Source organism: Chamaea fasciata, unplaced genomic scaffold (assembly GCF_029207755.1).
Source record: "Chamaea fasciata isolate MVZ Bird 193981 ecotype frontalis unplaced genomic scaffold, bChaFas1.0.hap1 SCAF_19, whole genome shotgun sequence".
NCBI classification, from domain to species: domain Eukaryota; kingdom Metazoa; phylum Chordata; class Aves; order Passeriformes; family Sylviidae; genus Chamaea; species Chamaea fasciata.
The window spans coordinates 8291277-8316679 of NW_027094104.1; the positions used below are offsets into that span (position 1 = coordinate 8291277).

The following is a 25403-nucleotide window of genomic DNA, read 5'->3' on the forward strand; positions in this document are numbered from 1 at the left end:
GCCTCAGGCATGGGGCCACCGCAGGTTTCTTCCCCGGACAGAACAGATTGCAGGAGCTCAAGGAACCTCCCACTGCAGGGCTCCAAGTGTTTGCAAGCGGATTTACAGTCCTTTGCCTTTTAATTGACAGCTCAAAGCTCAGCGCGCTGAGCTTTGCTTGGTACAAAGGCTTTTCAAAATCGAGAGGCTCCAGTGAGGAGCCCCAGCTGCTCTGCAAACACCTCTGCTCATGCCCTGCATCCTTCAGAGGATCCAGGGCAGCCCTCGGGAGAGCTCTGACCCTCTGGCTCGTGGTCGTGCCTTCCTAGAACAGGGCTGCTGCAGAAAAGGAGAAGAAAAGTGGGGTTTGTTCCCCTGGCACAAAGTTGTGCCTCGAGCCGTGGAAGGGCAGTGTTCCCCCTGAGCCTTGGAGAGCAGAGTGGCTCCTTCAAAAACGCGGGAAGCTCCGCTCTAAGCAGTGACTTCCCAGCTTTTCACTGCAGAGTTGATCATCCCCATTCTGGCTCTGGCCTTAATCCCAGGGCAGCCGAATCCGGTGTTGTCTGTGCTGTAGAAACCCTGATGTCCCTTATAGTGCAGTCTTGTAACCCATGGGGAGATGCCAAGGTGCTGATAACCATTTCTTGTTTTGCAGACCCTGAACTTTCAGAGGTTTTCGTGAGAAATACGTAAAAAGAAAAACGTAAAAGACTTGATAAATGCTCTGATTTGGTATTTCTGCTCTTAGGTCAGGACAGAAGCTGGACACACAGCTGATCTCTCTGTGGTCCCACTGACAATGAAACCAGCAGACCCCTTTTAAGAATGCATCAATTTCTGCTCTTTCAGGGGAATGCTGCACCTTAGATGAACTCTAAGAATAACCCCATTTGAAAAATGTGATATTTGGCCTCCTAACTTTGTTGAAGGTCCAAGTAGAAAAGGAGACTTCAACCAATTCCCTTTAGACTTGCTTCAGAAAGTTTTCCTTTCTCATCAAAAGCCGGTGCCCACAGCGGGTTCCAATGTCCTAGAATACCTGAATTTTCTAAAACAGATCAAAAATCAGTGTTTGAGCTGTAAGGGCATGAGGATCACTCTCTCTGCTGTGAGATGTCTGTAACTAGACTTCACCTTTTACTGACTCCTGATAACTGAGTTATTTTTTTTAATACTTTGTTTTTCCTGCTGTCCCACCCCAATTAAGGACAGAAGAAAAATTACCTACACTGTGTTTTAAATTTCATATTGTGAGGTGTTAGTGTTTTCTGCTTAACTTTCACTAAATAACAAAAAATACTTTTGTGCTGCAGACAGAGTTTTGAAGCTTTATTCTCCATTAAGCCCAGTCTGAGTTTCTGAATGTCTGTGCTCAAAAGCGGCACCAAGGGGTGTCCAAAGACTTGTCCCAGGCCGGAGTCACTGGGTTCCTCTGCTGTCCCAAGGGGTCAGTGTCATGTCTTGTGTTTCAGAAGAACCCCCAGAAAAGGGATTTTTCCAAGAAAGGTGCTGAAGCAGCCTGGGAAATGATTTTGAAACTACTCCCAGTTGTGATCTCAGCCAGGTTACTGTGGAACCCACAATTCACAATCCAAGAGGCAGAGAAAGCTGAGGAGCAAGAAATAAAGGATGAGAGTTCAACACAGTGAGCTGGACACAGCTCCAGAAGCTCCTCACTGCATGTCCATGTTTACACAGTGATGTAGAGAAATGCATCACTGAGCCAGCAGGGAAAACTTTTTTTTTTTTTTTTTAAATTTGAGTCACTTTTAGCTTTCAGAAATGAGACTCCCCTGTAAATCAGGCAGGTCCCTGTGCAATTCCTTCCAGCCCTGTCCCTGGGCTCCAGCACCCTCCCCACACCAGCTGCATCCCACCTTGGATGCTGCAGGCTCAGGCAGCTGGGGAACTGTGCTGGGAAACACAATCCCGGCAGTTTTTTGGAAAATACTTATCGGTAAAGGCATCACAGGGTGATCTAAGCTGTTTGCAATCTTTTCCTTCAGGATTTGTGATTATCCCAGCAAAGAGGGGAGGGCAGCTTAGCGGTGGGGGCTGGTGTCTGTCCCCTCCTCTGTCTTTCAGGTATTTTCTGCTCCTGCTCAGTCTCCCACTGGGATTACAGTTCTAATTAGGCAATTTACAGACCTCACACAGGCAGAGGCTGCCGCTCCTTACCTGCGGAATAATCACTTCCTCTGCCTTTATCAGAAGCGCCCTGTCATCTGTAGGGAGGGAAGAGATGGGAGGGACACAGACAAGAGGCAGGAGAAGGCAGAAAAAGTGGGTCCTGCGTGAAATCGGATAAAATAATGCAAAAACACGAGCTTCTCCTGCTCTTGTGAGGTTCTCCTGTGATTAAAACATTACTGTAAAGCCTGAATATTGCAACCAAAACAAGGAGGCCTACCGCAAAACTGGACAGAGAATCTGCTCTTTTCCAGCAGCATCAGTCACACAAGCCTGCAGCCTGCCTCAGCGTGTTTTCAGCATAAATGAAGAACAAATTCATTTAAATTAAGAAGCGGGCAAAGGATCCAGGAGGTGGAACAACAGAAAAAATTACAGAGGAATCTGCCACAGCTGTGAATATTAGCAAGACCACCCCTTGAACGAAATGAACATTTAAAATCATAAAGCATTAGGACAGAGAGCTGGGGGACACACGCCTCTCCCAGGAGTCAGCAGCCCCACAGGTAGGTCAAGGCAAACCTCCTTTACTAACAACCACATTTATTGAAAGCAGAGCGATGTCCCACCTTTTTGTGTTTTATACCACTTGAATAACCCTGAAATCACGACTGCACCGGGACCACGTTTTCATCAGAGTAAAATTTACAAGCGACTCGTTTCCAGCACATGGGACAGTTAAAAAAAACGAACACGGGGGGCACACAGAGGACAAAATGTCATCTCCTATCCATGGAACATCCTCCAGGGAGGGAGAGGGGAGCAGTGGGGACACCAGGGTCACCGCGGGATGGAGCTGGCAGAGTAACCTGAGCGATGGATGAAAGACACCTGGAGCCCACGAGAACACGGGCGTGAGTCCGTCCTCCCTCGGGAAAGCTACGGAGGGCCGGGTGCTGGGGTCAGTCCCGGATTGCAGGGCACACGGAGGGCGTTCCCGGCACAGGGGCTGGGGCAGGGGGGAGCTGGGGGCACAGCACAGCCGGCTGCTGCCGCTCTTGAGGTTTCGCGGGTGCGCTGCCGCCGCCGAGGCGACACAAGGACGGTGCCGGGAGCCGCGGGCGCTTCCAGCGCTGCCGGAGCCGCGATTCCCCGCGCAGGTGACACCGAGAGTTCCTGGAGCTCCTTGCAAAGTCCCCGGGCCCGGGGTGGGACATTCCGAGAGCAGCACAGCCGGACGGGGCTCGGCAGCAGTTCAGGGGATGCTCAGCTCACCTGAGCTCCACGCTGTAGCTGCCCGCAACCCAAATCCTAAAACGTCTTCCAATTCCAGACTCTTCCAACTCCAGTCATTCTTAACATATACAGATAGCCACGTACATTTTTTTTTTTGTTTGTGTTTTTAATTAAAAAGCTCCTTCACATACACAATCATATATTGAATTAGCAAGAACAATAATATATTCCTTGGAGAATAGCAAAACATCTGCTCTGCCAGTGCCACCCACAAACTAGACAAAGAACTAAGAAATCTGACAGTTTCAGACCACTTAGGAAAGAGAAATTCTCTTGGCCTAAAGACAGGGAGCCATGCAGTGAAGGTGCCATGGAGGGTAAAGCGAACACAACAGGAAAAACACAGTGTTAAAAATGTTTCCTTGGAGAGATTCTGCAGCCAGAGGGTGAATCCTGATCATCAGGAGATTCCTTTTACAATTTAAGAAATACTGGAGAGCATCGAAGCAGCAAAATGACACTGAAAAAAAAAAAAAAAGAAGAGCTACACAAACACTAGAAGATTGATTTTGGCCAAAAGCTGAAATTTCCTTTAATGCATCACGGGGGGATGTGTCTGAATTTTAAGAGTACATCTGATTTACAAAAAGATGTTGCTGCCAACCTCATGGAAGAATAAAACTTCTGACTCCACAAGGGACCTCAATGTCTTAGCAACGAAGCCCAGAGACACCAAACCTGAAAGCCCTCCTTGCCAAGGACAAAATGCCCAACAAAACACAAACCGAAGAAAGAATCAGAGAAGGAAAAGGCAACTCTCTTTTAAGTTTCATTACAAACAGCTGGAAGAGGAAAAAAAAAGAAAAAAGAAAAGAAAAAAGGAGGTGGAAGGGGGAAAGCAGCTTCCAGTGAAAAACAGCTGTGTGATTTTGGGGCCAGATCAATCAGATTGGCAGAACAGGCTCCAGACTGGGAATTTTCGCTGTTTCCAGAACAGAAGTTACCCCCAAAAGTGGTATTTGAGTGTTTTAAGCTGTATCATATCTCCCAGCACAACTCAGACCCAACTGCCCCACGGGGTCTTTCCTATGGAATTGTGGCTCATGGACAAATCCCAGTTCCAGCGTGCGTGGTGGTTCAGGGCTGGGAACAACTCTCAATAATCCAGCTGGTCGTGCCAGATTTTCCTCCCCAAAGGGATTGGGGGAATGAGCTCCTCTGGACACACTCACACCCCTGAGGGCTGGGGGCAGCCCTGCTGAGCATCACCCCCAGGGAACGGAGCAAGGCTGGGAGCTCCCCAGGAACCCCCAGCCCTGCACCTCCTGTGCCTCAGGGAAAAAGAACCTTCAAGCGGTGAGCATCTTCCTAAACTCAAACCAACATGAAAACTGTTTGCCGTTTCTCCCCTTTTTAGGGGCTATTGCGCACCTCAAAAAGATCAGAAGCACTTTATAGAGACATCGAGGGCCAGAAATTGGGGTGGAGCTGGGGGAGCCTCCAGCCTGGCTGGAGGGGGGAACAAACTCACCAACTGCGTTCCTGAAGGCATGGAGAAATGAGAAAAACAGAATCTGAACACACACAAAAAAAATGGGTTCTGCTGCTCCTGGATGAGATGTGCAAAGCGTTGATGGAAAAGCTCATGAGTGTCACCAGCAGAGAGCAGAGGGGTGACCACAACAGGAGGGGTTTGCCTGGCTGTACATGTCATTCTCATTCAAAATTAAAACTCCTTCCATGAAATACCTCCACAGATTTAACAATATATATATATATATTTAGTATCCCCTGCATAAAAGAAAAATACACATTATTTCAACAGCCAAGAAAAAACTGCAATTTATTAAGTTTCAAAGAATCTTCGTACTCTTGAAAGCAACTTTCGGTGCATGTTCTTTTAACAATCACATTCTATGAGGAGAATAAACATTAAAAGCCACAATTGTTGGTTTTCTTTTTAATCTCAGAGTTACAGACATCTTTTAATTCAAAAGGAAAAGGCAAAAGAAAAAAAAAAAAAAGCCCCTAAAAACAAAACCCACCCATTGTCTTCCCCCCCCTCCCCAACCCCTCCAACAGAAATTTTCATTCCCAATTTGAAAATATCAGGAGTTTTTCTACAACTCAATGCTAAACTTCAGCATGGAAAATTGTATGTAAACACGCACATACACACATACATATTTTATATAAGTGTGTGTGTGTATATATATATATATAAAATATATATGTAGGAGGCGTGTAATGGCAATGAGATGCAATTACTCTGAGGAAAGGTTATTCAGCTAAATACACTACTAAAACTTGAGGAAAAAAAACAAAACAAAACAAAACAAACAAGTCTTGAACCCAGTTTGTGCATAGTTCATGATCCTCTATAAAACCAGCTTTTGTTAATTTGCAATCTTGCAGGACCCTTTAAATCTGATAAAACCATTAAAAAGCTAATCTTCCAAAAAAAAAAAAAAATGTAATGCACAAGTTTCCTGATCCAAGCAGGCAGGGAGCACAATGTTCATATAATTTTTAAAACATACTTGAAGTGTATGTTATTCCATTGTCTTTCTTCCTTTCAAAACAATCAAAAACATTGATCTTTTTTTAAACATAAAGCGATTTTTTAATATATAAAGCACTCTTCAAACATCTATTTCTTTTGAGTCCATTATTTGGTAAATATGTAACTGCTACACATTAGATTAGGTATTTTCTTCTTTCTTACTGTCTTTTTTTTTATTTTATTTTGTTTTTTAATAATATCTTCAGTGCTAGGAGTTGGGTTTTTAAAAATACATGAAATGGTGTGGAGTTGCTCCTCGGGAAACCCGGCTTTCCTGAGACATCTTCCACCATGTGCAAGATAGTGATCACAAAGTTTTCGCCACTTTGACGAAGAGGAGGAAAACAACAACAAAAATAGTACACAGCAATGGCCAAAGAAAAGGATAATACAACAACACTGTTCAATCCCAGAGCTCTGAAGTAGCATATCTTCATTCTGAAAATAGTTTTCTTTACGATGGAAGTCTTTTTTTTTTTTTGTTTGTTTTGTTTTTTCTCTTTTTTTTTTTTTTTTTTTTAAATTCCTTTTTTTTATTTTAAAGTTTGAAGGAGAAAAAAAGGTCTGTAAACAGGTGGGAGCCAAAACTCCTGGCTCCTCCAAAAGCAGTCAAAACTTATGTCCAAGTGCTTGTTTCTGTTCCTGCTTGCAAGGGAACTATCAACTCTTTACAATTATCTATGGCCACAGTTCAACAAGAGTATTTTTTTTTTTTTTAAACTTTATATTCCGAATGGAAAAATGGTGCAATACTCCGGTAATAATTTTCTTGCATTAGTCCACAATAAAAAGCCGCTAAAGGTAGATATACATATTATTCTCCAGAGATACACACTGTAATTTTTAAAATGCAATAAGAGTCCTTGAGTAAACATTTACACGTGAATTGTCGCCGGCCCCTTCTATCAGTTTCTTTCCTTTTTTTTAATTTTTTCCTCTTTTTTTTTTTTTTTTTTTTGTTCTTTTTTTTTTTTTTAATTTTTTGTTCTTTTTTTTTTTTTTTTTTTTTTTTTTTGTGTGTGTTTTTACCATTACAGGATTAGCTACAAGAAGGGCTGCGGACACTCAGTGCAAAGTTAGAAGCTAATAACAATTAAACATTTGACCAATGAGCAAATAAAAAGCATTATACTGAACCAAAGGAAATAAACTTCACACGTTGAGTTAAACCACACGTGAGCACACACACACACACACACACACACTCACTCACATCTGTCCCAACAAAAACATAGAGTCTGAACTTTTTTAAAAAAAAAATTCTTAGAGCCTGTTTTTTGTGTACTGATGCTGACCTGGAAGTGTAATAATTCAACTTAGAAAGTGTTCACATTTTGTTATTGGCCTGCTGGATTCAAGTATTTGCATGTTGATATGGTTTGTTGCTTTTTTTTTTTAAAGTTTTTTTTTTTTGTTTTGTTTCTTTGTTGATTTTTTTTTATCCTTTTTTTTAAACTTTTTTATATTTTTTGGGATTAAAAAAATGACATGAAAAAGTAATGAAACAAGGGTAATGTGCATAGGCAGATCCATGGGAGTAGTGGACACAGAGATACCCCAACCCTGCCCTCCCTCCCCCCCCCTCAACCTGTACAGTCCAGAGTTGCCACTGGGATTCGTCACTTTTCTGTACCAATGGTAAAATATCACACTTCACCCTTTCTGATTATTGGGTCCGCCTCTGTAATGTGCATAATAGTCACAGGCTCATTTAAATAGGCTTTCATTTCCCCTTCCCACCCCACCCCCAGTTGATAAAATAACCCTTTCCAGCCCAAATTCTGAAAAGTGCCCTTCATGATAGACCTATTCTAAGCAGCTTTTATACTTGGTTTTGAAAAATCACCATACAAACATAAAAAGACGACATAAACAAACAACAACAACAACAACAACAACAACAAAAAAAAGCCATGAAAAAAGTAAAACCTGTCATTAGCATGTGACACTGACCAAAGGAGCCCATACTGTTTCAGGGAACAGTTCACAAGGACTTCTGCAGTTTCGGATTCGATATTGGACAGAGGTACTAAGGAGGGCTGCCAGTCTCATGGGTTAAAGCTGGATTCTTCATCAAGCCCGGGACTGGAAAGGGTTACCATTTTTTAAATTTTTTTTTTAAATTTTTCTTTTATTTTTTTTTTTTTTAAATTTTTTTGTTTTTGTTTTTGTTTTCCTTTAGTGCTGATGATTGTTATTTCCATTCCGTTTTTTTCTCTCTCTGGTCTCCTAGATGGACTCTCCGCTGAGCAGATCCCCCGGCAGGAGGGTGTTGAGGGGCGTGGGGCTCCCGATGACTCTGCCGTCGTCGGCGCTGGGGGGACCCCAAAGGCTGCTGGAGTATTGGGGGACCCCTCCCCAGAGCAGGTCGCTGCTGCCCTTGCCCCCCAGGCACGGGGGGTTCCAGTGGCCGGCGTCGGGGCGCACCAGCCCGTGGGAGCTGCCCGAGGAGCCCAGGCGGCTGGGCGTGGATCCAGTGTTGGACTGCCAGCTGGAGGTGGGCGGCAGCGCCTGCCCCTGCGCCAGGAAACGGTTCACTTCTTCCTCACCAGCAAACTCCGCCAGGATGGTGGTGTTGCCCAGGACACACCTGAGGGAACAGGAAAAATGTTAGGTATGGGGGGCAGAAAGCGCTTCTGGTGGATGTTCTGTCGGGAAAGGGCTGAGGGAGTTGGGGTTGTTCGGCCGGACCCAACTGCAGCCTTCCAGGGAACATGGAGACTGGGGACAGAGGGGAATGGCTTCACACTGACACAGAGCAGGGTTACATGGGATAGCAGGAAAATATTCTCTGCTGTGAGGGTGGTGAAGCCCTGGCACAGGGTCCCCAGAGAAGCTGGATCCCTGGAATTGTCCAAGGCCAGGCTGGACAGGACTTGGAGCAGCCTGGGATCGTGGAAGGTGTCCCTGCCCATGGCAGGGGTGGGTCTGGATGAGCTTTAAGGTCCCTCCCAACCCAAGCAATTCTGTGACAATTCTGAAATCAAAGTGAAAATTCCTACCACATCCACTCACTTTGAGCAATCCCTGTCTCTTCAACCAAGCCCGCTCTGTCCTGTTTTCTATCCACCTTTCTACACCCACAAACACCCAAATCCACACATGTGGAGACCACCTCCTCTAACTGACACATCCTGGAGCCTCAATCCTCCTCAGGAATAAGGACAGAAGCTCTCCAGCCAAACGATGCTCCCACTGCCTCAGTACTTCTATTATGCTCATGCAATATTGCTTTCCAACTCGAAATACCCAAGTAATTCTCCTGAAACATCACTTTCTGTACTCTTCATTCTTCCCAATGGCACTGATTCCATCACTCCAATTCTCCAGCCTCCATGCCAATTAGCACCTTGGAGTTTAAAACTCCTAAAAAGGAGGTTTTGTTGTCATACACTTCTCTCATAACTCCTTAAAAAAAAGGTGACCACCACGAACACATTCCTTATTTAGCACTGTTTTACCCTCTCTGTTTCTTTCTAAAGCTAAAACCTTGTCCTGTGCTCTCCCTGAGCTTCCTTTGGAATCCTCATCATGTCTTTGTGGCCTTACAGCTGAGTCCTAAGGATATTATTTATGCTGAATAAAGTTTTGTAATGCCCTCTTATTCAGTATCTAGCCCTGATTAACTTTTTATCTCTCTTATTACGTAATCTTGAAAATCAAGACTGAAGTAACCAGCGATCAGTTATGCCCAAGAAAATATTTTCTGAGCTAGAAGCGGCTCTGTAACAAAAGGCAGAGGGAGCAGAAACGTACATGTGCAGAGACTTCTGGGCCTTGGCTGCTTCCTCCTTGGAACTGTATCGGACCACAGCATTCCCTTGGGTCAGGTTCAAGTGGAATGTGATGAGAGGGCCGTGTTGCAAACACAGTGTCCGCAGTGTGGAACCATCGATCTGGGGGGAGGCAAGGGCAGCAAAGGTTACCTCTGCTACTGTGATCTCACCTTAAATGCTTCATTAACAGGGGTTTAAAAGCTAAAGAGTGAGTACAAGTGAGAGGAAAAAAGAAGCACTTAATTATACACTTACTGCTCTCTGCATTGAGGGAGACATCCTGTCTTTTTAAGAATTCCCTACAGTCCAGTGCACAAATTTTCCCTAATTTGGTTATACAAATTATATTTATCATTAGATGTCCATAGAAATCCAGAAATGAGTCAAAGGGAAAACACACTTCATAAATGTAATTAAATTTTCCCCAAGATTAATTTGGATGTCTGCATCCAAGGCTTTGTTGTGGTTTATGTTCTTCCTTTGGAATGACACCGTGAAGGACAAGTAGAGGATGTGACAGATGTATGAGAAGAACCCAAAAAACCCATAGGAAAATCAGATTTTACATGTCTGTATGTGCTTTCCAACATCATTCACCTCCAAACTTACACACACACAAATGGTGCCCACTGAATGACTAATTACAGGCTTGAAAGTTCATAACTCGATTTGACAGCACTTTGAAAACTTAACAGATTCCCTGCAGAAGACAGATACTTGTAATAAATGCAGAATAATTACTCTTCTTTCAAATTAATCAAACGGTCACAGCTGCTAAATGTTGCTCTCATCGTCTCTTAAATTCAGGTGTCTTTTGCTGCCCAGTTTTGTACAGTTCCAGTTACCTGGGGGGTGAGGTTCCGAAGAACCAGCCAGCTGCTTGTTCTCCCTGAGCTGTCAGTACTCCATGCAGAACCTGCAACACAAATTCCACAACAAAACATTTGATCACGGCCTCTGGAGAGCACCTTACAGGCAAATTGATCTGGAATCACAACACACTAACAAGCCTCAGTGCTGCTGAAAACAAATCCTACAGCAGTTTCCTCACATCTTGATTTACTGCCTCCCCTGGAAGGGAAAGGTTGCTGAATGAAAAGCTGCTCTCGTTACATTTCAAAGATCTGTGGCATTTTTCATACTCCCACAGTAACTATTAGGGAACTAACAGATGCAGGTATGGCACTGCAACAAACTGGATCCTCGGGATGCATTAGAATTAATCTGGAAGACACATTTTAAAAGCAGTTCTGATGTCCAAGCTCGGATTGCTGCTTGCTAATAAAGATTTTTATAGCACTGCAGCACTCTGCTTTCCTGCCAACGACAGATTAATGTGTATGACTTATTCAAAACAGGTATTTCTGCACTGACAATGCCCTGATTGAAGATACAAGGACATAACCAACAAAACCTGCTCTAACAACCTCAGCCTGGTGCTTTACAGCCTGGTGGTTTACAGTAAGAAGCTGTACAAGCTTGATATTTATGAGTGGCATTTGAGAATCACAGTGGATCCTGTGGGTGCTCCAGAGAGAATCCTGGGAGGAGCTTCATCTGCCCTTCCAGGTGAGGGTTTGGTGAAGAAACATCCAAAATAAATGGCAGGAAGAGGGAAGTACATTTAATTCTCAACTTAGTGTAAGAAGATTATTAAAACAGCTTTATAAAATAGGAGTAATACCTGCACATAGATCTATATTTATATAGATAGAGATATCTAAATATATATATAAAAATATATAGCCAGATCTATGGCTTCTCACATTTGAATTAAAGCAAACAAAGGCTTATAAAAAAAGGAGCCTGCATGAAAAAATACAGGCATTCCCTGAGGGCCCTGCAACGCCATCAGGTGCTGAATGCTCCACACCCCTGTGTTCCATAATAAATCCAGGGGCTGCCCCTAAAGTCTTAGATCACACCACAGAACAGGACGCATGTTACAAAGACATTTTTAGAAATTAAGGAACTGGGGGGAAAAAAATCCTAGCTGGGAGTTAAACAAATTGGGCAGTTCCTATGTAAAATCCCTACCATCACCAGCTGAAAGATGCTTCATTTACAGCTTATTCAAAGTGAAATAAAGAGACAGCAGATGCACCCCCAGAACAGAAGCGCTCCAGCTGTGCTAAAGCTCTGGCTTCTGGAGCCTCACAGGCAGAGTAGAAGCAAAGAGTGCTAAAAAGAAGGCAGAAGAGAGAGCTGTGAGTACCAGAGGAGTAAGAAGAGCTGGTCCAGCCCAGGGGACTGGCACCCCACGTGGAGGATGGCTTGGTGTTGGTTAAGCCTGGAGGAGGTCTTGTTGGAGCTGTAGTGTTTCTGGGTACCTTCCAGAGTTCGTGGGACAGAGAGGCTTGGGTGTGAGAGATCGGGCCAGAGGACCACGTGGACTTGATGTCTGACAGTTTACCTGCAACAGGAAAACAGAACATTTGGGTATTCCTCACGTAATGGGTGTCATGGGCTACATCCTCCCAGCTTCTCAGCGGAAAAGAACAACTTTCTGTACCATCCAGTGCTATAAAACCTGTATTTTTTGAACCTACTTAAACCGCTATTCACAATTTCCAGTACTTTTGTGTTTAGTGAACCTCACACTACCTGCGACATCCAAGTTCCCTTTTGAAAAATCTATTGTTTAGTTTTTTTGTAGAAGATAATACAAGGAAAAAAAAGTCCAGAAAATGGATATTTGAAATCTGATTTCACCAAAAATTATAATCAAACACTTCCAGATTGTCTCTCTCAAAGGTTTAACAGGACTTAAACACTTTTTCTTACACAACTCATTTTACCTAATATAAAGAATTCAGTATATCCATATTCTTCTGATGCATTATTAAAATTCTAAAGATCAAAGACCAACAAAAACTTTATTTCTGAATGTTGGAAGCAACCTGTAGCTTTTTTCCCAAGTATCTTTGAGAAAAACTAAGTCTTCAGAAGATCAGACCACACCACAACCTGTCAGTCTTTATAACTTCCTGCTGTTGGTTGTTCTTTCCCTGATCAATTTGCAAACTCTTACTGCTGTTCCTGCCAATTCAAAGTTTTATAAAATAACACAAACCCAAGAACAGCAGACACAGTAGAGCATCCGGAGAGGCAGACTGAATTGATTTAAATAATGGATGACAAAACAAATCTTTATTGACCTTTAGACTTACACATCCCTGCCTTTTCCTCCTGATACCAACACGTGCTGTGCAATTAGAGCCCAATTTCCCTGTCACAGCACAGTCCTGCTGTTACCAACACTGGCAGCACATGTAGGGCTGGAACGGACTGAAAGGGACACAACCCTGCATCTTCTGCCCCAGCAAATGATGCTCTGACTGTGCTGCCCTAATGCTTCGATGCTGATTGCAGAGGACAAGAAAATATTTGGTCTGATAAAGTCCAAGACGCAAAGATCTCGTGAATTTTTATAGAACTACAACTGGCAGATTTAACTTTATACTGGATCAGTCCTTTAAGTAAGACATGAGGCAGGCACTGAGTAATTTTTAGAGTCCCGAAGCCGAATTTAGCAGTTGCAAAATCACGGACTCAGTTACATACACACACATTCCCTAAATTGCCTCCATTTATCTAAATCGTTTAATTCAATTATTTCATATTGGATCATAACAATTTAAGTGAAAGGGCAACCGCTCTCCCATCTTCTGGCAAACCGCAGCGACAAAAATAATTTGACAATGACAATGAAGACATTAATGAGTGTAAAATGGTGAGAGGAGAGGAGCAAGTCTGAGTTTGAGAGCTCAGAGCTGCCCAGCCTGTGATGGGACACAAAATACAGGCACAGCACCACAGACCAGGTGTTGCTATGACACTGCTTCTCGTGGGGGTGACACAAACATTAGATGACACTGCAAAAACCGAAAAAACAACACAAAACAAAACGCAGCAAATAAAGCAGAAATGCATGGCAGATAAAGAAAAGCAAGCCGCTCCTTTCTTTTCCTTTCACTGGAGGAAAACATCCCAAACAAGCCCTTTTTGTTTTGCATTCTGCAGCCTGACCCAGGGGCTGCACCTTCAGAGAAGTGGAGGGGTTTCAGTGGATCAGCGTTTTCTTATCTAATCCATCTACACAGCCCAACACAATTTCATAATGAGACAAACTGCATAATTAGGTAGCTAGTTTGCAAGCAAAGTTTCCATGTTTTGCAAAAAGAAGCCCCAGAATTTAGAGCTCAGTAAAGGAAATGGGGTAATTATTTAGCTCACTTAAAAGCTCAGCCATATAGGGGAGCATCAAGCTTTGGCTTGACTATTAAAAGACACTGAAGAGCCCCAAACCTCCCAGAGCCACGCAAAAAGTACCCCTTGGAGGTACAACTGAAGCTTTTTCTGAGCTGAAGATATTTCACTTTTAACAGCGAGATCTTAAACATCACAAATTTCACGTCAGCTCTTCCCAGAAAGGTCTGTTTGTGCTGAGGCTCTGGACAGTGTTCCTCCCCCTAAAGATCTCGATGCCAGCACTGAGTGACACCAAGCGGAATCAATCAAATTTTCAGCACAATCCCCGGCACACCATCCACCACGTCCCCACCGCAGAGCTGACAGGAGAGCTGCCACCTAGCACAGGGCTGCAAACACACTCCTGCCTGGGGCAGCACTCCTGGGAGCACTGGGACAGCACTCCCTAGGGCCTTCTCCTGGGAATGCAGAAGCTGTGGAAGCAGAAAGGCCGTACCTGCAATGCTAGGTGCAGATGCAATGCTGCTGAAAGAGCTACTGTAGCCGGAGGCACTAAGCGGCCAGGCACTCGATGAAGGCAGCGTGGCATTCTGAGATGATGTTGGGGATGACCCTGCAGAACCAGCAGAGAAGCAACTAAGAAAGATGGGCATAATGAAGTTTGGTGTGACATAAGCAAATCTGTTTTGTGTGCAAATACAAACCATGCAAGGCATTCTCCTTAATTAGACTGGGCTCTGAAGTCTAGGAATGAAATGTTACTGGAAGCGTGAGAAAGTGAGGCAGAAGTCTTTAGAAGGAAAGAGAAGAAAGCTGGCACAGGAACAACTGTAGTGCAGAAGGGAAATTCTGCATTTCTTTTATGAGACGTGACTCAAAAAATTAGTGTTAAAAGTGTTTAATCTCAGAGGAACAGGCTTCATTTAGAAAGGTCCTCTGCCAGCTGACTTGGGCAATGGCAACTGTAGATGAGCAGAGATGTGTATGATAAACTATCCTCTTACCACAGGTGATCTGTCCTAAATTACCCAACGTAAACACTTCCCCTACATCCTAATGCCCACAAGTATCTTGAAATTTTTGCAGACTTTCAGTAAAAGCAAAGATATATTTCAGCAATCTCTTCTCAAACTGATAACATAAATGAAATAGCACAAAACCACCTCAGTAAATCATTTGCAATCTGAGCAGCTGTCTAAGCATATGTACAATTTCCTTACTGGCAGCAAATGAAAGAAACTGAACACAAAATCAAAAATCTTCATTGCAAAGACCAGGAGAGCTGAAAGTATTCTCTCCAGCCACCAACAAAACCAAGTGTGTATCCTGGGTGACTTAACATTGCTGACACACAGAGATGGGCTGTGATACCGAAACATCTTTAACTGTTTCATAAAAATAGGTGAGCTCTGTAGCAAAGAGCACTGTGTTGAGGTAGAAGGGAGGAAGTAAAAGGACAACCTCATCCCTCACAGCTCAATAAAAATCACAGGCTTTGTTTTTAACTGGGATAGCAACCAACCACACTTTACCTCAACCAGACTCTCTGTGCTCCAAGGGACACCAATACAGACATCAGCCTCAAGCAACAGAACTCTGTATCAGGCCCTGTCTGGAAATAATCTATTCCCCAGGCAGGAACTATAGAATTATAGCAGATTCAAAGGCCCACAGAGCTGAAAACGGTCCTGATTCCTCGTGGCTACAACTCAGCTCATGGAAGCTGACCCTCCAAAGCTTCATTTGCAAACAGGGCAAAGCAAAAATTGACCCAAAAGCTTAAGTTTTGCCTGTTTTTAAGTGCACAGGGCAAGGACAGCACACCACACAGCCTGACCCCCTAAGTGGGGAGCAGCTCTGTCAGCACAAGCTCTGTGCTTCAGGCTGCAGTTACACAAACATAAAGAAACTGATTCTGCAACTGAAGTTTTTAATTAAAATTCTATTATTACCAAGCTAAAAAGCTAATGGGGGAAAGAAGCACACACTGACCCCCCCAGGCACTGCTTTTCAGAAGGTCTGACCTCTTGAGGGCCTGTTTACTTCTGCAAAGACCATCTCTGCTGAGCCTGTCTAAGGAGAGGAGTTACTTCTTCATTCCACAGGCAGATTATGCACCAACAGAGCTAAAGTTCCTTCTCTAAAGCAGCAAGACCTGCACTGGGGATCATCTGATTTTACAGGGACAGCTCTGTAGGTTTAGGCTTCTGGCCCGAGGAGCACTTCGTGGGTACACTGTATCTGAAATGTCACTGAATTACATCTTACAGCTTTTCTTTCTGTAACTTCAAACCTGCCCTTCCCCTTGGAAGCACTTTGGAGTCATCAGATGTTAAATACTTCATGTTTCAGTTCAAAGAACTGCTAGGAGGCAACCAAAACCACTGCAGGCAATGAACACTCTGGATTCCTTTCCCTCATTGTTTCACATCCCTTGCCTGAGGTAACAAGCCCAGAGCTGGACCCCCACTTCAAGGACAGGCCTGATTTACAATCTGTGCTGGTATCACAGATGTAACTGTTCAAACAAACCCCACATTTTTACTCCTGACAGGTCCTTCTGGACAGCCTGACGATGCTATTCCTGTGCCAACTGCAGTGTTTTGACAGAGTGCAGATAACTTGGCTATTTTGGCACCCAGATCACAATTAACCAAGCCACCTTTCCCTTGATCAACTTCCAGCACATGTAGCTAACAAGCAGCACAGTCACAATGCTTTCTTGTTTTAGAGAATTCCCTTCTTATTCTGAAGTAAGCACTGCCAAGACAAAAGGAATGGAAATAGCACTGGGAAATACTAGTTTACGACTCAATTCCCAGTCTTTTTCTTTTATGGTTTTGGAGATAAAACAGTTCTAATTTATTTTGTTTATTGATCTTCTAACAAAGCTACAGTTAATTAGTGTACCAGGAGCCTGCTGTCTCAGCAACAACTGTGGAACTTTAGTATTGAGTCTTCCGAGAATTTCACAAAGTGTATGGAAGAGGGTGGGCAGTGTGGAGAGCAAAATCTCGATCAAAACCATGTGAGATACAGGTTAGAAAAACTTCCAGTGACCACAGAAATTTAAATTACATCTCACATCCTTTTCCAATATAAAAATATTTACATTCCCATGGAAAACAAGAAACTTCTTAATCCCTTCTTCTAAAACAATTATTTCTGGATAGTCAGTGACAGTTCCGAGCAGAAGCATTATTAGATTAGGAGCACATGCAAAAAATATGTTTTATTACAACAAATGAGGTCAATCCTTTTTTGGAAGGGGAAAAGAAAGTATGCACAGATGTGGAAGCCAGTTGTGTGTTTACCTCCACTCTTGAGCAGATAGCGATTCACATCCTGGATCGTGGTGTTGATGGTGGGCCCAGTTGGAACACTGCCAGGAGTAACATCAGGGTCATTTTCAGGATCAATATTCTGCAGTCCTTTCCATGGCACTCCTGGGTGAAACTCTGTTCCAAACACAATAAAAAGAGAAATATGTGAAGTCATAATTCTCCAAAGCTCCTGGGCAGCAGCAGGACTCAACAAACCCACCCAACGACGCGTTTTAGGGACATCAGTCCAACACCAAGGCTCTGGAGAGTGTTACCTGGTGGCCAGTTTATGCTGGAGCCATTGGAAATCTTATCACTATCGGATTTGGCACGTGACCAGCTGTGAGGAACAGCTACAGGTGGGCTGGCAGGAGATTCACTGTTCTGGATCAGATCATAGCGGCCGTAGGAGTCATCGAGGGAGGACTTTCCCGGAGGACCAATACTCAAACCTCCAGGGATAGCACCTGCAAGGAGTGAAATGGGGATTGTGGGAATGGAATTACATCAGGATATATTTTGTTATTATTTTCTTTTTCTTTCTGTATTACAAAGATAAAAAAAAAACTAAAATGCAATCTCAGTAAGCCAAGCTTAATGGCATCTGAAGCCTTAGCAGGGGTTACAGCTGAGAGACACACTGCTGGTACAATCTAGACATCCAAGTTAAAGAATTCAGCATTAAATTCCTGCCAAAAAAGACTAAGTAATTCAAATCATCACACTGATGGTAAATAGGAACTTGCTGAGACAGCATACCAAGGAATATCCCTCATCTCATCTCATCCTTCCTTAGGCATTCAGTGCTGACAGGATGGATGATTTGAAATGGCTGTTCTCATGTTCCTACAAACTATCAAACAACAATTTGGCATCAGCAGTGCAGCTACTTGCAGAATAAAAAACTGCTGCAGAAGAAATAATTCATGCTGCCCATAATAAAATCCAGGATATAATAAAGTTAACAGAACCCTATGTTCTAAATGAATAAATCTGGTACAGGAAATAAAGGAATAACTGGCTCAGGATACTGGAGGCATTAGGGATACTGGTGTTCAAAAAGATTAGCAATTACTTCTGGAAAAGTAAGAAGTTTGTGTCCCTAACTCTAGGCTGACTAACTGTGTCCTCTATCATACCTTTGTTAAGGGAAAGGTTGATGAAAAATTGTGGGAGAAAGCCAGTGTAAAGTATTTTTGGATTGAAGGTACTGCAGGTCTGGAATAGGGAGAAGACTGTGGGACTTGTTTCACCAACACTAAAGGCTTGTTTTTCTTGGACTCCATGACCCCACCAACAAAATCCAACAAGTGAAAGAACCATTCCTACACTGCATGCAGGGAGTGACAGCTGCAAGCCCTTCACTGCAGAAATCATTTATAAAATCTCACGGGCTCAGAGGTGCTCGGTCCCAACCACTTGTGAGCACATACACAAAAAAGGGAACATGAGAGAAATAATCCCAACTGCCTTGTGGCTGGAAATCACCAAAAGCCAGGCTGGCAGGGGGTGCCAGGGGACATTACCGTGCTTGCTGGAGTTCTGGTCAAGCGAAGAAGCAGCACTGGACAGATTATCCATTGAGTTGGGGTGTGTCCACTGAGGAAGGCGAGACTGGGACTGAGAAGTGTCCTTCACTGACAAACCACCAGTAATGTCCATGTTATTTACATTCATGTTCGGGTTCAGTCCAGCTGTGAGGGGGGGAAAGAGATCCTTAGACATCCATCCTATACTGAGGGATTGAAAAGCTGTGTTTGAAATCCAGCTGCAGGAATCGCTCAACACCGATTTTCAGATATCTGTATGCGCGTGTGGCATTTTCAACACGCATTTTCAAGAGCTTTTGGTTTTATGGAACACCAAAAGAACTCCCATGAATTCAGAAAAAGCTAAAACTTTGCTAAAAAGGGGGGAACCAAGATGTAGGGATAATATTTTAAAGCCGTCAGTGTTTCTACTTGCAGTCTCTTCACTTGTCTCGGAAGAATGCTCTGGAATGTTGTGTTTAAACCAGTTGGCACCATTCCATGGCTAAGGCAAAATATTCCTAATGTCTCCTCAGCAACCCCCCCCCCCCAATGTCTGCCACTTCATTTTGCTAAAAATCCCCCAAAAAAGGAACCAATTAAAGGTCAGACAAACAGCTGCTGTTCATCAGAGCAGGTTCTGCACTAACTGGGCTTCTATTTTGTATACACAGAACAAAATCACTCAGACGGTTATTTAGAGAATAATTTTGACATGTTTCTGTGACATGAATCTGGGTCTTTTTTGATATATAATCCTGAATGTTAGCAGATCACAGAAAGCTGAGATATCATAAGAACCTCTCAGACTTAGGCCTTTAATTCACAAATCTTTTTTGCCTTCTGATGCTCCCAGCCACAACAGCTCACCACAGCAGTCAGAATTACCTTCTTAACTGCTGCATGGCAGATAAAGCTTGGCAATACTATTGTACCCAGCATAAAGAGAGGCACAAAGAGATTAAATTAATTCCTTTATGTCATAAAGGAAGTCTGTAGAATACATCAAACAATCACACAGCAAACAGGTCTGAAAGGTTGCTCTGTTCACTCTGTATCCAGGCCCTACCAATTATTTTGACTTCAATCATATTTGACAGATCTACGTCTAACCCAGCACAAAATGCCGGTGAAGAAGATTTCAGGAACTTCCTAAATAATTTATTCCAGTACTCTACACTCTGCTTAAACCAAGTGATCCTTAATGTCTAACGAGATCTCCTTTTATGCAACTCAAATTTATTACCTCTTGCATTAGGAAATGCAAGAAAACGTCTTTTTAGCTCTCCTTTACATTTTTGAAGATTCTTGCATGTCTCTTAAATCTTCTTTTTAGACTACTGAGCAGAGGATTTCATTTTTTTCTTTAACAGTTGTGTTTTTGAAACGTTTAATCACCTCCCCTACAATCTTTCTGCATTCTTTCAAAGTGATCCATGTATTTCTTGAAATACATTGACCAAGACTGATGCCTCACCAGAGCTGACTACAGCAGAAAGATGACTTTGCACGACTTTTTCCCGGATGATTTTCCTGTTTATCAATATGACATTTGTCTATTTTACAATGTGATGCTGTTGATTCACATTTAGTTCATAAATAGCAACATATCTAAGTAGTTAATTAGGTAAATCTTCTGATATTTGCAGGCAGAACACAGGTGAGCAGATACAGCTACCACATATGCATGGTTTTGTTAGGTCATTTTAGTGCTATGTAATAAATAAATAAATGTATGTAAATAAACATATATATAAATATATATATATATAATCTGTATTTGTTAGACTGTGGAGCAAAATCCTGAGATGTGAATGAAGGAGATGGAGTCCCTGTGTGCAGCTGCTGCAGGAGGACACTCACCAAGTGGAGGGTAAGGAGCAAAGGTGTTCGGTGAAGACTGTTGCTCTTTGGTCTGCAGGTCAGGAAGGCCGGGAGCCTGGGGATGGGGTGAAAAGCTATCCATGGCTGATTTGCCTGCAGAGGGGTGCAAAGATAGATGTGGAGGGGGAGGCTGCTGCTTCATAAGCAGGGCCTGGGCCAGCTGGCGCTGGTGCTGCTGGATCTGCTGCTGCATGTTATTGATTGTACGTGCAACCTGCAGGGAGAGAGCAACAAACACTGTCAGTGGTCAACCCACAAAACACACACTGCACTTCTTTGCCTGTCTCTACAGTGAAGTAACACATTGCATCTCCCTACAAACACAAACCGGCTGCATTAAAGGGCTGAAAAGCTTTCCTCCAGCAAGGCTGTGGATCAGCTTTATCACTCAGCACCTTCCCTGTCCAGCACTCAAGCCACCAACTGCATCCCTGATTTAAGGATGCTTTAGCTGCTTTAGTGTAACGTCACTGAGCCTCTCCAAGCTACTGAAAGCAAACCCTAAAGGAGAGATTGAGCTGGCAGGGACACCTACTTGCTGCTCCTGTTGTCTCATGGGTCCGGAAACGTTACGCTGAGCCTGTAACATCTGCTGCTGGATTTGTAAACGTTGGTACGCCTGCGGGGACAGGGACAGGTCAGACACGGCACACACAGCAAGCTCACCACGCACCCTTCAGCTGCTCTGCTGCACCACAACACAGAAAAGGCAAGCTCTGCAATGTTCTCAAAACACTCCATGAAGCAACAGCAATAATTGGTCGCAAATGTATTTTATAATACATTTATTTAAGTCCCACGCTCATTTTCTTAAAAAAGGTAGTAAGTCCACGTGGCAAAAGATGATCATCAAAGATAGGAGCCTACTTTATTTTTTTCTGAAATAACTATAGCAAAGCAAAAATTAAAATGGTGGTTTATAATATTAAACAAATAGTATAAATACTAATTGTTATTTTTGGTTTGGCCATTTTGAGTTCTGCCAACACTCTGCAGTTAAATCACTTGTGCTGCTTTATTCCTGAAAAAAATCCACAATTTTCAAGTAGCTGGCTTGGCAGTAAATTTTTTTGTTTCAGAGTCAGTCGCTCTGAAACACATGAATTCAAAATCCAAAGGAATTCTGTACAGGTATTTTTCAAGTGGTTGGGTACTGTCCAATTATTATGAGAATAATGCTGTGCTCCTCAAAACTAGAGAAAATAATCAGAAATGAGTAACACTATCAAACACTGTTACTAATAAAAGAGTTTGACTAGCATGCTGAGACCAGCAACTGAACTAGTCTGCCACGTGTTCAACCCTCACCAATAGTGAGTTCACAGTATCTCTTTTTAAAATATTCTTAAAATCCAATTAAGTATTTTCATATGCATTTAAAAATATAGATATAAAATTTGCAAACACGGCAAAAGTACACAGAAGTAGTTCTTATCACATGACCTGTTTAATATACGCTCCATTAAATGAAAGGAAATTCACCCTACACTTTATTTTTCAGTGAGGCAAGTGAAGAAGTTCTTCACTCAGGTGATGAGCACTGCCACGATTTCTCTCACTATGGTGTGACACACGTGTCCAGTTTAATCTTTCGACTGACATGTAACACACAGCCCAGTGCTGTTTGAGAACACACTGTGTTATTCGTACCAGTAGGAAGACAACTGACTTTTAGTTCCACTGATCAGCTGTAAAGGATAATTATTCCACAAACGACTATTTATAAAGCCCAAGGCAAAAAAAAAAAGAAAAAAAAAGAAAAAAAAGAAAAAGATTTGTGTTTCTTTAAAAAGAAACTTCACCAAAGAAATCAGCAGCTGATTGTTTTGAAGATCTGTCATGTCATTTAAAAATTTAGTCATCCTCCTATTTTATCTTCATGCCTTCAATTCTGATTTAGAGCTTATCTGCCATGTCTTTTAACTTACCAGCTGCAGCTGATAGAGCTGGTTCAACATCGTCATATGCTGAGGATTATTAATTGGCGAGGTTAACTGTGCAGGGCTGAGACCAATGTTTTTTGCTGCAAACTGCAAAAGCTGTGCTTGAACCTAAAGAAGAGAAGAGTGTTAAAATAAAATACACTGTACATTTACTTTTAGCAGTGGCAACTACGTGAGCCATTAAGAAGAGTCACATCAGCTGGAAAATGCCACTATCACCAGAAGCAATACCATGAACTATCAAAAAAATTAGCAAGAGGCTCTAATACAATCATAATAACCATACTCAAGTGCTCAATTATAAAAAAAGAGATGAGAACAAACTCCTCAGGAACACCACTGTGCAAAAAGGAGCACGACAAAGTGCTCTCAGAAACAATTATATGATATGCATGTGAGAACACCTCAGCCATGTCACATCTTCCTGCCTAGGAAACAAATACCACAGACACAGCCAGGCTGCGAAGCGTGACAGAGCACATGGGAAGAGTTCCAGAGAAAGGGAAAACATCTGAGTGAGGTGTTGTCTGACCTGAGGGGATAGAAACTGAGGCACTTGAGCACGAAGACTAGGCTGGGATGAATTAAGAGGTTGCACTGGCGGTTGCTGCGGCTGTTGCATGGTCCTGGCTTGTGCTGCTCCGCTATTGCCAAACATACCCAGATTGCCACTCGGTATCTGCAGCAGGACAACAGGGACACAGGCACTTAATGACTCCCCTCAGCACATACCCTGGGTGTTAATTGTCTGTGCAGGCTTTATTCTTAGTGATTATGACAGGCACGAATCAAGAGACCAGCACATACAAACTGTGGAAACCAGGTTTAGAATCAGGCAGGGCAAAGATTGCCGTGCACCCAACATCCCAAACCCCAAAAACCTTGCACAGATGCCTGAACAAAAGGCAGCTGAAAGTTGAAGATGGCTTTTGTAAGGATGCAGAACCCTGGAGGGTCACAAGATGAACAATCAAAAGTACTCGCCAAAAATGTTCGTATTTGTATAGCAAGGGACAGGAGAATGGAGGCATTAAACTCCCAATAACCCCATTCTCCAGCTGGCTAAGCAGTTTTTTTACTTAGTCATTTTACAAAGCTACTGATAATGGACATGCTATTAGTAGAGACTGCTTTGGAAGGATGTGCTTAATGGGCTGTGAGTGCTGGACAAGTATTGCCTTAAGAAAACTGACTTAAAAAGAATATACATAATAAAGAGCCACAACAGAATGATGGTTTCTCTGTGTTCTCATTTAGCATCTTTGCCGGGACTTCAGTTTGATGGCAAAAAATAACCTTGTCATAATCAACAGTACTTTATGGCTTCTCACTCTCATGGTGATTACCAGCTCCCCCCCACCCTTCATCTCCTCTCCTTTTCTTTCCCCCTCAGCCTGTTCTACCCAGGGGCCAAAACACCCCCTTAACTTGATACTCTAAGCCCAGTTTCTTTCTTGACACCTGTTAAAACTGTGAGATGCCTTGACGCTTGGAGCAGGAATAAGAGTCCCCATCGCATCAAAAAATAATTACACCAGCCAGGAAAGATGAATGGGAGCAATCTCACTACCTTGCAGTCTTGTGACAATTAGCAATGCCTCAAAAAAAGAGATTTCCCCTCAGTGAGGGCAGAGCCACACCAGGGTTCAGGAGTATAAATCCACAACACTACAGTCTCCTCTGGATGGGTAAGTGTCATCAGCAGGCTAATTCCAACCAGGCAGTGCTTTTATGTCCTGTAAGGTGAAATGTTTACACTGCAGGTAGCTCCTCCTCTGACACTTCACATGAACAAAGCTGCTGCACTTCCAGTTTAAACCCGTTTTTCCTGGGGAAGAGGCTGACAGGCACTAGCAGCTACTCCAAGAGAGCCGAAATTCCCCTCGGGATCTCCCCCAACAGCCTTACCTGTCTAGAAGAATTCAAGTTTTGCATGCCCAGCCCTGAGGCAATCCCGCCCAGGGTCTGATTAGGGAGTGCACTGTTTGAAAGGGGGAGCTTCAGGCTTGGTGAAGGCAAAAATGGTGAAGTAGTGGGCTCTTCCACTAGGCCGCCATCCTGATTGGAGAAAGAAAGGGTGAGCTGTGTGCCGTGCCAGGAGCCCACGGCGCACAAAACAGTGTCCCATGGAGACAGAAAAGGGAGTGGATGAATAAAAAGAGAGAGAGAAAAAAAAAGGATGAATAAGAGGGAATGGAAAGCATGGAGTGAAGGGAGAAGAAAGAGAGAAACAGGATTAAGGTACTGTTTTTTGTAACTGCGTTGCACTTAATCCCCAAATGCACAATCACCCTCACCCACCTTTCCAGAGGAAAGGAAGGATTTTAGCAGCTGACTGCAGAGCTATCATGTGGCCATTGTTTCCTCCCCACTTGGGTTTCCTCCTTTCTTCTCCACCAGACTGAAAGGTGGAAGGGGGAGAGGCCCAGCACATTTCAGGGAAGCCCTCTGTCCGTCTGGAAAACTCCAGCAGCGGAGCACAGACATAAACCAGCGCTTTAACAAACCCAAAACTTGGGAAAGGCCACATCAGCTTATTAGACAGCAGCCTGGATTTGGTCCCACATCATAGCTCTGCTCTTAAAAAAACCATTTTTCCATTAATCCCCTCTCCTGACGGAGACACACGAGCCTCTTTCAATATTCACACAGCGCTGAGTTATTAATACCCCACTCTGAAACATTACCCTGCAAGGCAGCCAGTGAACACAAACCATCAAACCCAGCAATGACAATATGGGCTGGACAGCCTTCCTGAACATGCCCAGGAGGAGGCAGATTTTAGCAAGGCAGGAGGAGCCCCCTCCGCTAACTGGGCTGCACAGGAG

At 43.3% G+C, this 25403-nt stretch overlaps 1 protein-coding gene across 10 annotated transcripts in view; it reads right to left on the reverse strand.

Moving 5' to 3' along the window:
* Positions 1-5158: 5158 nt before the first annotated feature.
* Positions 5159-25403, reverse strand: part of TNRC6C (trinucleotide repeat containing adaptor 6C) — a 98950-nt gene continuing 78705 nt past the window's right edge. For 4 of the 10 annotated variants that reach the window (XM_066200209.1, XM_066200207.1, XM_066200212.1 and 1 more), the window contains 13 exons: positions 24484-24657; positions 23108-23254; positions 22561-22683; positions 21168-21251; positions 20612-20846; positions 18746-18913; positions 17495-17686; positions 17211-17354; positions 14393-14509; positions 11900-12097; positions 10530-10600; positions 9665-9804; positions 5159-8498 (listed from right to left, as the gene is read on the reverse strand). In XM_066200209.1, coding sequence (XP_066056306.1) covers positions 8138-8498; positions 9665-9804; positions 10530-10600; positions 11900-12097; positions 14393-14509; positions 17211-17354; positions 17495-17686; positions 18746-18913; positions 20612-20846; positions 21168-21251; positions 22561-22683; positions 23108-23254; positions 24484-24657 — 2154 coding nt within the window. In that variant the 3' untranslated portion in view covers positions 5159-8137. The remainder of the gene's footprint in view (positions 8499-9664; positions 9805-10529; positions 10601-11899; positions 12098-14392; positions 14510-17210; positions 17355-17494; positions 17687-18745; positions 18914-20611; positions 20847-21167; positions 21252-22560; positions 22684-23107; positions 23255-24483; positions 24658-25403) is intronic. The other 6 variants (XM_066200210.1, XM_066200214.1, XM_066200213.1 and 3 more) reach the window with 4 other exon arrangements.